The sequence below is a fragment of the Eumetopias jubatus genome, unplaced genomic scaffold (genome assembly GCF_037043125.1).
Source record: "Eumetopias jubatus isolate StellerSeaLion01/CBP00866 unplaced genomic scaffold, mEumJub1_p1.0 scaffold_4, whole genome shotgun sequence".
Taxonomy (NCBI): Eukaryota; Metazoa; Chordata; class Mammalia; order Carnivora; family Otariidae; genus Eumetopias; species Eumetopias jubatus.
In genome coordinates this window covers 110,592,168-110,606,299 of record NW_028274810.1, presented here as the reverse complement: position 1 = coordinate 110,606,299, position 14,132 = coordinate 110,592,168, and the positions used below count along the sequence as shown (strand labels likewise).

Here is a 14,132-nt window from a genome sequence, read left to right as displayed (position 1 = left end):
AGATGATAAATGCCGAATCCTCAGGAGCCTAGCACTGCCCGAACATCAAATAATGATGGGGGACAATTCCATCTCATTTATCGGGGTAGGTAATATACCTATTTTAGTAGATGAGACCGTTAGGCCCAGGGAGACCCACAGAGCCGTTACACGCAGTGAGCACACGACAGTATGTGCGCTCCCTAACTCTCAGGCCCCGTAAAGACTGTTCAGCAGAATGACACAGGCTGCAGTGAGAGGTGTCCTATGAGTAAGGGAAAACTGGGGCCACACCAGCACGTACTTTTAGTCAGAGACAGAAGCAAGGCCTCGTCAAAGGAAAAACCAGGACATGGCAGCAGCGTGGAAGGAACAAGAATACGGCTGTGAGGCCAGCCCACGAGCTATGAAAAGGAGGCACTGCGAGCTAATGAACCTGTATGTGAATTCCAGAAACCCGTGTCACTGAAGTAGTCATAGAATTCCTCAGGGGGTGGGCTTTTTTCAAAGAAATTATGCCAAAAGTGATAAAGATCATTTATAAGAGAGAGAAAGCCAACGCAAACATATCAGTTAACTAAACCCTCTTGTCACCTCCTTCACTCAAACACAAGGTTCATCAGACGGCTACAGAGGAGCTGGGAAAACACATACAAGGAGCAGTTTGTAAACCGGATATCACCTCTGCAGTATGAGTGGGCCCCCAGTATTCTCCACTGGGATCTAAACATGACTTTTCTCTTCCCATTTTGCCAAACGTAAACTCCCTCTCCCATGCAACTCCCATGCAACTCTCCCATGCAACTCACACTTCACATTTCCAATGGCACAAGAAAACAGACCCAATATCTGGAAAGAGCATCCTTGGCTTCCTGCTCTCACAGCTTGGATCTTATAAGCAGGAATATCCAGTTTTCTCACCTCGGGAAATAAAACGACCTACCTTCTTACTGCCTTTCTCCTGAAGTTAGCCTACCTCTTCTCTTTCCCAACACTTTCCAGGCACCTGGACAGATGCAATCCACCTCTTTATTTTCACGTCCATTTGGATCAGTCTCCCAGCCCTATCAAATCCACCCACCACATGTGCTTTAGTTAGACCTTTATCTCCCCTGTTTCTTGCCTACATGGCTGGAGAGCCTCCTAACTTGCCTGCAGCCTTCTTAAGACCCATCTAGTCCATGATGGATGCTGCCGTCACGTCAGTGTGGTCTTATTTCACAACGACAAAAATTCTCATCAAGACATTCACTAACTACGTTCCTTAAACAGCTCTCCTTACTCTGCAGGAGAAAACCTACAACCTTCCCTTTTCATGGTGTGGGCTCTGTCTCCTCTCCTGTTCCTTCTCAGAACTTTTTGGCTCAGGTTTAAATGCACCATGTTTCCTAAAGTACATCTCTTCTTCATCTACAAAGCTGGGGACTCCTCACATGACACTTCCCAGGAGAGCCCCTGGGTTTCGCAACTCCACGGGGTTAGCAGACCCTCCCGTGCACAGCCACACCCTTTGTGCTTCTCAGCAACAGAGGGCCGAGCACAAAGCCCCTGTTCACAGGAGACCCCCACCCAGGTGAGGGCCTTAGGGGGCGGACTGTCTCATTTATTTCCTCTGCGTTCTTGACCCACAGCAGACATCTAATAAATATTTTTATTAAAACAAAGAATGACCAAGTGCATTTGACTGCAGAACATGTGTGTGAATGTCAGCTCTTCCTCGGACTTGTTCTTTGACAGTCTTCATGAAAACGAACAAGCAACGTATACTTGGGGAATTTGTGTTGGTTCATTTACGCCACATGTGCTTATTGCTTAACTAATATTTGAAGGGGTAGAAAGCAAGTAACTCAGTGCAAAAAAAGTCAATTCTGCCTTTATTGTGCAAACTGCTCTTGAGATTATATGAATATAGTTGTCTCTGACAATAAATTCTACACCTAACCAATTTGTTGATATTCAAGCACGATAATTATACTTGAATTAAAGACAAACCAATGCTTGTGTCACTTAGGATTTACTGTCTCCACATTAAAGTAGTATCTTTTAGGATTTGCGCAAGCATACAAAAATTCAGTGTCAAAAATTCAAAACTCACTGGTTGAAAGTCTCTCACTGCCATACTGTGACAAATATACATTCTCCCAAATGTTAGGTTTTATCTAATTCTAAAATAAAACCAAGTAGGATTCAAAGACACAAAGAGAAAAGTATATTAAAGCACTCTCCTATACCTGTTGATAGAAGAAATTCAGAGTTGGCTTGTCCTCAGTAAACTGGTTTAGAAATCCTTTTGGCAAATAACGAATTCTCAATTCATATCTAAAAAATAATTCACAAAATAGAACAATTAGAAATAAGTAATTTCTCAATTTATAGTCTACAATTAACAGCACTACTGTATGGCATAACCAATTACTCTGAAATATTATTTAAAAAATAAGCTAAAATACAATCAATTTTTAAGCATTCATTTTCAAACTTTTCAACACAAAGACTGCCCCTCAATGTCTAGAGCTCAACGATCCTGCAAGGAGACAGAGCAGAGAAGAAGCCCAGAAGGCACCCAGTCCTGGCAGTCACTGTCCACCATGGGGCAGGGGCGGCACCTCCCCACACTTCCCCCAGCAGCTGACCTGATGCGCATGGAGTCACACAGAACGTACTCTTTCGTGTCTGGCCTTTGTTCATTCACTGACGTGCTTGTGAGACTCACCCAGCTGGAAAGTGCTGTATTGCACGAGAGACCACATCACTGCTAAGGGCCATCTGAGTTATTCCTGCTTTTTTGGTTATTATGAGGATACTGCTGTAAACACTCTGTATTTCTTCCTCTAAGCATAAAATAATTTAATTGTTCAGGAAGCCACGCTTCAAGAGTGGTCAAAACAAATTTCATCAGAATGCTCTCCCCATCTCTCTCTCTCACGCATGTCCTTTGGTGAACGTGTGTACGCACTTCTCTTGGGCACACGGGCTTGCACTGGGAGTGTAACACACACACACCTGCGCTAGCAGATGCCACCCCTCAGGGAGCTGAAGAAGCCATACCAGCCTGGGGTGTTCTGGATCCTCTCCACCCCCACCTCTGCCCAGCATTTCTCTTTCATTGCACTCACTGATATTTACCGCAGTAGGTGTAGAGTGGGCTGGGAGCAGCCTCATCTGATGACTGGCCATTTTGGAAATCTCCTCTTTGAAACATCTGTTTCTTCTGAAGGGTTGTGGGTCCCCCCTCCCTAGCCCCCAGCTGACCTGTAGGCCTGCCTGCCTTACACGTTCAGGGTGTGAGGCCATTGTTAGACTCCTATCCTCTACCACCCCAAGGCTTGTCTTTCACTCTCTTGATGGTTTCTTGTAAAAATTATTTTAAAAATCTTTTTATTTTAATGTTATCTTTTGAGGAAGAAAGTTCATAATTTTTATGCAGCCCTATTTATTCTTTTCCTTTTTAGGAAATTCTTGTAGTGTTTTGTTTATAAAATATTTGCCTACCCAAAGGTTATAGGAAGATCTATTTTTCTAAAGTTTTATTTACTGATGTTTAAAAAAAAATGCAATAGTCTCATAAGGAAAACATGCAAACAAAGTAGTAAATACAATTCTTTTGGTTCACTTAAGGGTGCAAAAAAATGCAAGGTACACATACACAAGTTCTGCTAAGATTTTTAAGTGTCCATCATCATTAAAACACACAACTGCTAAATGATTAGGTTCCCTTCTGCTTCTCCTCAGAACGAGGTCAACAATTTCCTGCAGGTATTCTATGTGGGGCAGTCATTTGTGGAAGCACACTGGAGTTCATTTATTTTGAACCAAGGACTTACCAGGCACTTTACATGCACTGTTTCTCCTAAGCCACATAACCGTCAGAGAACAGAAGTGGAGTGAATCACACTGAGCAGATTAGGAAGACGGTGCTCTGCAAGAAGCAGCAATCGGTCCCGAGGCTGCACGTTCGGGATCAAACAGGACACAGGAGGCTTTTGCTAGGAATGTTAATCGCATTTAACGATAAGGAAGCAGACCCCGGATCAAACACTGGGCAGCCTGGCTGCACATCCCTGCTGTAACCAGCCAGCAGCCTGACAATGCTGATGATGCCTCAACGGACATTTCATGGCTACTCTGGGCCTGACAGTGATGGTGATAAGGACGTGACCCTCAGCCTCTTTGTAGTCAGCAACGGCCCTGACAGAAGCAGGAAGAACGTGGGCGCTGGACCGGGGCCGCCTGGGCTGGGACTGTGGCTCCGTGGCCCATCCCCGGTCTGCCATCGCCTCTCTGTGCACTGGTGTCTTCACAAGGTTGTCGGGAGAAATACATGAGCTAGTGAGCGCAGAACACCGAGCACACTCTCTGGCACACAATGATCGTGGGCTCCAAGGCTTGCTTATGACACGAGTAGTTATTCCACAAATACTGATTCCAGCACCAAGACCAGCCAAGGTACAACTCCAGGGGGTGGGAAGACACCAGTGAATAAAACAGGCAAAGTGCCGGCCCTCGAAAAGTTTATATACAATTTGTGGTGAAAGACAGCAAATACACAAATATCTATGAGGTGGCAGTAAATGTGACAAAGACAAGTTAGCAAGGTAAGGGGAGTAACAAGGGATGAAATATATTCTGCACAGGGTAGCCGGCAGGGGACACTCTGATTCAGTGATATCTGAATGAAGATCTGAGGGGAGGAAAGGAGTCATTCAGTCATGTACAGGGACAAGAGTTCCGATCTGATGGAAGAGAACGGGTAATGGCCCTGCGGCCAGAGAATGCATGGGAAGGCAAAAGCAGCTCGAGCCCAGAGGAAGGCTGCAGGGAGAGGTAGGATCAGAAGGTGGCAGATCACGGAGGCCCCTGCCCGTCATGGCGATGGGGCTCGGGGCACTGTGAGCACAGCAGGGCCGTCGCAAGAGGTGTCCTTCTCAGACCAGGCAGGCGGTAGTGTGTAGGACAACAGGGACCCCAGGAAGAAGCAGGAGGCCGGGAGGCGAGTGCAGTACCCTGGCTGAGAAGTAATGACCCTGTTTTTACTGTTGGGGAAAATGTTGCAGGGCATTATTAGGTAACTGGCTCAAGGTCCCACAGGTATAAAGAAGCAGACAGGGAGCCCCCTGCAGCAAGTACATGCACAAATGCTGCAAAGCAAAATGAAACTGAGAGAAACCCCTATGGCTCAAAAACAGAGGAAGAGAACTAACCTGACTCATGTGCAGGTAGGCAAGCTCTTCAGATCGTGAGAGGCATTCTGGGCCCTGCTTCAATCCGTACAGTCTAGCCTATCTGTCCCCCACAGCCCCGCTGAACTGCCCAAGGTGGCCTGATCTGATTGCATCCCATCACCCTGGCTCAGTCCTTAAACCACAGCACCCAACCCCCAGAGCCTACGGCCCACGAGTGCTGACACCCCCATGCCCCCTCATCTCTGTGCTGACACCCCCATGACCCCTCATCTCTGTCCACAAAACTTAGTGCTCTCGTTACCCTTCTGTTACTATGTTACTATTCTAAGAGCCTGACAGCATCCTGAAACACATTTCCACTATTCTGCTATATGCCATTCCATGGATTTCTGAATAGCAGCTAAATATAACATGCCCCAAATAATCCTTTTGCTTCTTCTGAGTAATAACTTCCTATTAAGGCCACTGACACTAACCTCCTCAGTCTTACCACCCACAATGAGCACCAAGATACTCATGAGAGCTGACCAACTAATGGCGGGGAGGAGTAGGAAGTGTTTGGACAAAGAATCTGTTAACCTTGATACAGAGAAGGGTCAGCTAGCCAGTCTGTATGTAGTGAAATAAACAAAGTACAACTTCCAGAAACAACACAGATGTTGTTGTTTCTTGATGGGCCTTGCAAATAATGTGGTATGGACAGCTCTTTCTTACAACAGACTTCCATTTAAAAATCCTCAAAAGAAGGATGGAAACAGAAATTCATCATTAGGCAAAAATTATTAGCAGTAACAGCTGTAAGAAAGAATCATCAATGGCGATGAGATTAATGGGTGAAAATACAATGAGAAACAGGGTATCTGCATAGTCTCGATATATACGCCCCCAGCAGGTTATTTCTTAATCACAAAGGAGAAAACAGTTAACTCCACAGTGGAGAAACCTGGCCACCACCTTAAACCAAATGATCCAAGTTAAAAACACCTGTACAAAGGAGTCACATCATCATTACAGACTTCCTGATAAGATGCGCTGTGATGGGTTCAACAGCCTGGCTGTAGTATTCTTGCCAACAACACATAACCTCAACATAACCATGAAAAAAAAACCCAGACCAACCCAAATTGAAGGACACGTTACAAATAACCAGCCAGTATTCTTCAAAAGCATCAAGGTCATGAAGGACATAGACTGAGGAACTGTCCCAAATGAGGGAAGACTTAAGGAGACAGTAAACAGTCACATGGTATCCTGGACCAGGAAAGGGATGTTAAGTGGGACAACTGCGGATATTTGAGTAACATCTGTAGATCAGTTAATAGTACTGCATCAATGTTAAGTTCCTGGTTCCAATTACTGTACTATGTTTATGAAAGTTTCAACATTTTAGGGAAGCTAGGTGAAGAGTAGTCAGGACTTCTGTGTACTATTCTTGCAACTTCTGATACATACTGAGAATAAAAAGAAATTCGCAGACTGATTGTTCCGTAACACCCTCCAGAACCACTCTCCAACCAGCCCGGCCAGAGTCCGTCTGCAGGCGCAGACCCACCGGAAACTGACAGAAACTGACCTATCTTCCTGCTGCTCCCCTCTGGGGCAGAAGCCTCCAGTAAATGTTTAATTACAGACCAGCAAATTGAAAGTCCACCCTCATTTTAAAGGCATCACTTCCAAATCTGTCCGAGCGCTCCCCTCCCGGAGAGGCTCTGGGTGGTTTCCCTCTGGTCCTTTACTTAGGTGAGCCACACTGTCGTACTCGACTGATGTGTTCCCAACAATATTCTTTTAGGCTCTTATCTTTCTTCACTTTATAAAAGCTTATCATGCTATACGTCATCTTCTGGGACTTACTTTTTTTTTAATTGAGGTAAAATTCACGTAACAAAAAAAAATAGCCTTTTTATAAAGTGTACAGTTCAGGGGCGCCTGGGTGGCTCAGTTGGTTAAGCAACTGCCTTCGGCTCAGGTCATGATCCTGGAGTCCCGGGATCGAGTCCCACATTGGGCTCCCTGCTCAGCAGGGAGTCTGCTTCTCCCTCTGACCTTCTTCCCTCTCGTGCTTTCTATCTCTCATTCTCTCTCTCTCTGAAATAAATAAATAAAATTAAAAAAAATTTAACAAAAAAAAATAAAGTGTACAGTTCAGTGGTACTGAGTGTACTTACAACACTGTCCCGGGAGACTCATTTTGTCACGAGGTCACGTGGCTACAATTCATCCATACTGCGGCACGTGCCTATACTGTTTGTTCATGTTCCCTTGCGTGACATTCTTGCATCTCTAGCCCCAAACAGAAACCTCAGTCTCTCTCAAGGACAGAACCTGAAGTGGAACTGCAGGATTTAGTGTGCAATGCCTCGATTTTCCAGCTGCTCACCAGATGGGAGTTACCCATTTACCTTTGCACCAGCAGTGCAGGCAAGAGCTTGTTGGAGCCACCACCTCTCTCTACTTTTTGCCACGTGGAGAGTGGCACATAGATCTTGTGGTCCAGATTCCCATCTCCCTAATGGGCTAATGAAGCCAACAGCGGCTGCCTATGATTACTGGCCAGACTTGTTTTCTCTTTTATGACAATACTGTCATGTCTCTGGCCCATTTAGTGAATTGTCTGCAATTTTCATGTCAATCAGAAGAACTCCTGACACCATCTTTGGTTCATTACACATGTTGTGAATATCTCCTCTCAGCTGCAACTTGCTTTTGCACTTTTTAAAAAATATACCTTTTTATACACAGAAGTTCATAATAAAGTCAAATCTGCTGTTCTTTCCTTTTATAGTGAACATTTTGGGGGTATTAAATCTTCCTACTCCAGGACCAGAGACACATTCAACTCTGTTTTCCATTAAACTTTTTTCTCACCTGATCCATCTCAAGTGGGTTTCTGTGTATTATTTGAGGTAGGATCTAACTTTGTTGTTATTCTTCACACAAGGACAGCCATTTATCAAACCAGCCCTTCGTTTCCCCACTGGCAAGTCATGAGGCCTCTGTAAGGTCACATTGCCCGCCACAGTTACAACCAACTGTGTGCTGCAAGCTAGCTTACAGAGGCGTTTGAAGAGCTAAGGACTCAGGTAAGCAAGCTTCTATCTCAGGATTATTGGACAATATCAACAGATCCTATAGCAGATAGCACACACACAAAAAAAATCTATGTTCAAAAACCTCCCGAGAATGGAAATTCACATCCAATTATTCCGGTGAGTCCTGGAACTTCCATTTGGGTAAGATCTCACTTCTCAGAACTAAAGCCAAGCGTGTGGCTGCCCTCAGAGAGCCACCTCTGAACTAAGATACCTGCTAGCGAGGGGAAAACATTACCCATCGTTCCGTTTCTTGTACATATGTGTCTTACACGGGAGTAGAGAAAAAACAGCTGAGTACATGGACTCCACTCTCTACCCTCCACCCATGGAAACTAGGCTCTCCAGGAAGCTGGTAAGCCTCTCAGAACCACAGGTTTCTTACAAGTAAAACGGCAAAAGGTGAATATCTACCCACTTGATAAGACTATCATAATAAGAATTAATTTTGATAAAGTAAGCCTAGTGCTTCACACAACGCCCGCCACATAGCAAGCAACGTGGGTTAGTGTGAAAACACTGCTACGGACACACACTAGTGGAATGAATACACATTACTATTCCATCATACTGTGTTGCCTCTTGGATTATTTTACACCTTCACTACCACTAATTCAATTTTTACTTAAAAAGTTTTTACTGGGTGCCTACTACATACCAGGCACAACTAACCAGAAACCAGGAACAGATCAGGGAGTAAGACCAAGTCCCTGAGGGAGAAAAATCATCCGGTGGGTTGGCAGTGGGCCCTACAGACAGAACGGTGGGAGGAGACCACAGAGAAAAGAGGACAGTGGAGCACTTGCCCTACATGATGGGAGGTCCAAGCCACGCTGGAAATGGCAGAGGAGCACCTTCACCAGAGTCCCACCAGGTACAAAGACCCCAAGGAGCAATATGCTTGGCTTGTTCAAGAACCAGGAAGACAGCCATGTGGCTAGGGTGGAGCAGGTGGAAAGTTCTCCAAGATAAAAGTCTGTCTCATTCACCGGGCAAGAAAGCTGGCAGCAGAGAAGATCCTGACCCAGTAGCTCTGAAAAGGGAGCACACAAATGTCAGAGCACGAGCCACTGGGGCACAGGAAGGGGAGCGAGAGTGAGAGGAGACGGGGCTGAGAGATGATCAGGACTCTGAAGCTGGCTGAAGGTATGATGAGGAGCTACTGGAAGCTTCTGCAGAAATGATTTATATATTTCACTGGATGTGTGTATTTTTAAAGACTCTTCAGCAAATCCTCCGAGCTCTGTCTTAAAAAATCCTTGTACAACGGCTTCTCCCTCCTCCTATTACTGCTCCCCCAAGCCACCAGCTTTTAGGATTTTTGTCTGGGTTAGGCAGTGACTGGTTTATTAGTTTCCTGTATCTATCCAACGAAAGTGTGATTTCAATGCCAAAGGCAGGTCTATAGAGAGAAGAAAGAGGGAAAGAGGTCACTGGAGCAGCCCCCAAATTTAAATGCTAAGCAGGGGAAAACAGTGAACGGTCCATAAAATAGGAGGATTGGGCAGGCAGGAAGCGAAGCGCAGAAGGTCGTCAGGTGAGAAAAGACTGACAGCGTCAGCTCCTGCAGGAAGGTGGACTGGGGGACGAACGGGAAGGGCCCATGGGGGGTGTACAAGGCAGCACAGCCAGACCCTCAGCAAACTGTGAGTTTTACTTTGAACCATGAACTATTTAGGAATGTGTTTTCAAACTGATTAACACACTGTCATGTGCAGAACTCCGTATTTCCACATTAAAAGGGATAGTGAAAAACATAATTTAAAAATTGTTTACTTACTATTGTTTTCTTTTTAATTATTAGGAGAGGTAAGTTTTATTCATTTATTACTATTTTTCCTTTATATATTTTGAGAAATGTCTTTAGGAACTTACAAGTTTAATAGTTCCATCTATTTCTACTCTTCATAAATTCTTGTGAAATGAGCCTGTTATTACTACGTGGCTGCCCTCCCTATCCCTAAGAATGCTTTTCTGTCTTGAAACTTTTTAAATAGGATATTAATAAAGCAATACCAATCCCCTCGTCCCCCTGGTTAGTAGGTAGGAAAATTCTTCTTTCTTTCCACCCATCCACCCGCCCACCATCCATCTCTCCACCCATCCACCTACCATCCATCCATCCCTCTATCTATCCGTCCATCCGTCCATCCATCTTTCAATCCATCTATCCGTCTATCCATCCATCCATCCACCCGCCCACCATCCATCTGTCTAAATGAAGTTAAACAGAACAGAATGCCTCTGGATGAAAACCTTTGACTTCAGTGTACTGGTGAGGCTGGGTATGGTTTTGTGAAGTACATATGTAGACCTATATGTAAATAGTTCTGAGACACATATATACGCATGTGTACTGAATCTCAAGGTAAAATGTTTCTTCTTGTAAGTCACATAAAAATGTCTTCAACATCACTGTTTTAGATACCCGTCATAAAGAGCAGAGAGCTGGCTTCTATTTTTTAATCACACACTAACAATCTCTGACCAGTTACTGTTAGTCTGCTTGAGTTTATTTCCAAAGTCTGGTCGGTGACTCCGCTCAGTCCTGCTTTCCAGGCCCTTCCTTCTCTCCTTGCTGTGTTTCCCTAACCCCTACTCACCCACCCAGCTGTTTAGGTTATAAAATCTACCTCTTAATGTTTCACAGCTGTCCTAATTTACAATTTTTTTATTTTTTTATACATAATTTTAAAACATGGCTGACAGAACTTTAATTCTGATCACCTCTCTTCTGACATGCATCCACTATTTGGTTTCTACTTCTTTAATAAAAAAATCAGTTCTTCTCGTTATTTGTTTTTAGAGCCAATGCTTATTTTTATCTACCCGATTTTGCATCTGAAACCCTCCTTCATAAATCATTTTCCTTTCCCTTTTCCTGAAGTATATTTGTAGAGGTTCCTTTGGTGGTAAACTCTCTGAGGAAAGTACCTCTGTCACCCTGCTCTTGAATGGTAACTGAATCTGACGAATAAATACAGGTTGCAGGTACTTTTTTTTCTCACCATTTGGACAGAACCATGGAGAATTGTGAATTTTTCCCTGGTTGCTTTTAGCATCATCTCTTTTTCTTTTGTACACTATTTGACTATAATCCACCAAAGTGTAGATTTATTTCATTAACCCTGTTTGGGATCTTATGTTAGTCCTACACCTAAGGACTTATGGTATTCGCCATTTCTAGAAAATTCTCAGCCATTATCTCTTTGGAATATTTCCTTTTCCTCATTCTTTCTATTCTCTTTGAGAGCCCCTTCCAGAAATGGGTTGACTTTCTCATTCTTCATGTTACACAACATGCTTTCATGCCTTCCACATGTTGTTCTCTGTATGCTGTCTTTTGGGAAAATTTTCACAGATCCACAGTTCTGTTTACTAATTTTTCAGCTATATCTAATTTGCTGTTTTATCCATCCCGTGGTTTCCAGAACTTGTGTTTGGTCCTTTTTCAAATCTACTTGGTTCCTTTTAGAATAGTCTCCTGTTCCTTACTGACACTTTAAGCTCCACCTCCTTTGGCGGGCACAGACAGGAAGTATGAAGCCTGATCCTCCCAGAAACACCCACAGGGACCACCTGTGCCTCCAGCCTATTGTCCACACACCTTCACTGATCTTACCCGCCAGGCAGGCTAGCTCTCGGAGCTAAGACTACAGTAGCCCTCCTGAGACGAGCACGTTCATTTTAAAAGCCTGCACTATGAAGTCAGCTACATTCAAGTCAAAGCTGTGTCCCGAGCTCTCTCTGTAATTGGAACTTAAGTCAAGTTTGTTGCCTGTTTCCTCTGTCTTTACCTCATAAGATTGGGGGGAGCTCTGTGACATATACATTTTACAAGCTGCAACTGTACAGATTATAGAGAGCACACAGCTGGCCTGGCGCCTGGCTCCAGCCACTCCGCGGTGACAGTACAGCAACTGTGTCATCTTCACAACTCTGTCAGCGTCAGGTTCAGCACTGCATTCGGCAAAGTTCTACCTCGCCCGGTCTATGCCTGCCTTGCTTTTGAGGGTTCAGGCTCCATGAAAGAGAGTAGTGCCCACTCAACTTTACTTGAAATGAAGCAAAATAAACTGGCTTAAAAGAAAAGAAACAGAGTGTGTATATTCAGAGGTCTACATTCAACAAACATTTTACTGAGCACTAGGGATACCATCATAATGAAGTGTGCCTCTGACACGTCCATATAAATTAAGAAGGTAATAGCTATGTTGAATAAAAATACCTGCAGGGGGGGCGCCTGGGCGGCTCAGTCGTTAAGCATCTGCCTTCGGCTCAGGTCATGATCCCAGGGTCCTGGGGGATCGAGCCCCGCATCGGGCTCCCCACTCCGCAGGAGACCTGCTTCTCCCTTTCCCACTCCCCCTGCTTGTGTTCCCTCTCTAGCTGTCTCTCTGTTAAATAAATAAATAAAATCTTAAAAAAAAAAAATACCTGCAGGTATTTTTAACTAACTTTTAAGTATTCTTAGCTTTTAAACACTTATTTGATTGGCTAAAGAGCTGGAGGTCAAATCTGCTAGCCCTTGATGTAATCCAACCCAACTATATTATCATGAAATATCCTGTCAGCTCGGTCAGTTCCAGCTGTTTGATAAACCTGAAAATACAAGTATATTTCTCTGGTAAACTGTAACTAGGACAAGATTGTATTCGACTAGAGATTTATTAACCTTCGCATGTTTGTTTTTCTTTTCAATGTGTCTTGTAATCAATTTACGTTGCTGGACTGAAAGTGACCAACACTGAGCGCCGTCCCCAATCCACAACCACCTTTGTCTCTGTGGCTCTGTCTACAAATACGAGGGCGCCTGTGCATGGGGCCCTCCTTCTCTCACACTCCAGTGTTTTACACATACGGTTTCCTGTTAACATGCTGCTTTGCTTAACAGTGGAAAAAATTATTTTTTTGGGAGAGAACCAGAGAAAGGACAATTGTAGAGAATTCTTTTAATTCACCTTCAATCATGTCAGTTTCACTAAGGTCAGTATGAGTCACTACCTAATTTAATTCTAGTACATGAACGTCAAATATACACCCACTCTTTTCAGGTGAGCCAGAGGTTACCAGGCACCATGGAGCAAGCCATGCTGCCCATTAATGAGATAATTAGGTGTGGTCTCCTCAGGGCTCATGACGTCCTGCTGCACAAAAGGATGCTAACAGGACAGAAAGGAAAAGAATGAGGAATTGAGCTCTTCGAGCCGAGGCTGAAATAAAGTAGTCCTGACAAGAGAAGTGTGACTAGCCAAAGGCCATCACCACACAACCCATCAGAAGCTCAGGCAGTCCAAAGTCAGTGGTGCCACAAAGACAGACTGAACAGAGGTCTAGAAGAGATCACTGGTTAATCATTACCAGCCAATTTTATTTATACAGGAGTCGTAATTACAATCAGTATGAAAATTAAGCAAAGACATTCATCCTCTTGTGTGTGATTTAATATGCAAAACAAATCAAGTGTGAGTCACACCAAAGTAGGTATGTAATCTTACTTCCACTCCTCTGGTGGGTGTGCAAGTTCATACTTCTCCCTCACATTGGAGACACCCATATCCAAATGGAGCCAGTGAACCTCCTCTGACCGCAGGTGACTGAGGCGAAATCCATAGCAGGCCACGTGCTTTACTTTGTGACTGTCCACTATCTTCTGAATGATGCCCTAAAACATACCCCCCACAAAAATGACTGTTATAAACAAAAAAAAAACCGTATGCTAAAAATTAATGCAATGTTCATTTCTTTTAGTTAGTTATCAGAAATCTTTGGTAAAGAGAGTATCAAGTTAAATAAATTACTTAATTTTTCTTAGGAATCTTTTCTCAAATAGTATTTTTATGAACAAGGAAAAGTTTTTGAAAAAACACAAAACGAG

General features: G+C 43.9%; 1 protein-coding gene across 4 annotated transcripts in view; it reads right to left on the bottom strand.

Moving 5' to 3' along the window:
• Positions 1 to 14,132, bottom strand: part of PTK2 (protein tyrosine kinase 2) — a 254,738-nt gene that overhangs the window by 146,510 nt on the left and 94,096 nt on the right. For 3 of the 4 annotated variants that reach the window (XM_088022737.1, XM_088022738.1, XM_028105631.1), the window contains 2 exons: positions 13,753 to 13,919; positions 2,211 to 2,298 (listed from right to left, as the gene is read on the bottom strand). In XM_088022737.1, the coding sequence (XP_087878863.1) occupies positions 2,211 to 2,298; positions 13,753 to 13,919 (255 nt within the window). The remainder of the gene's footprint in view (positions 1 to 2,210; positions 2,299 to 13,752; positions 13,920 to 14,132) is intronic. The other variant, XM_088022739.1, reaches the window with a different exon arrangement.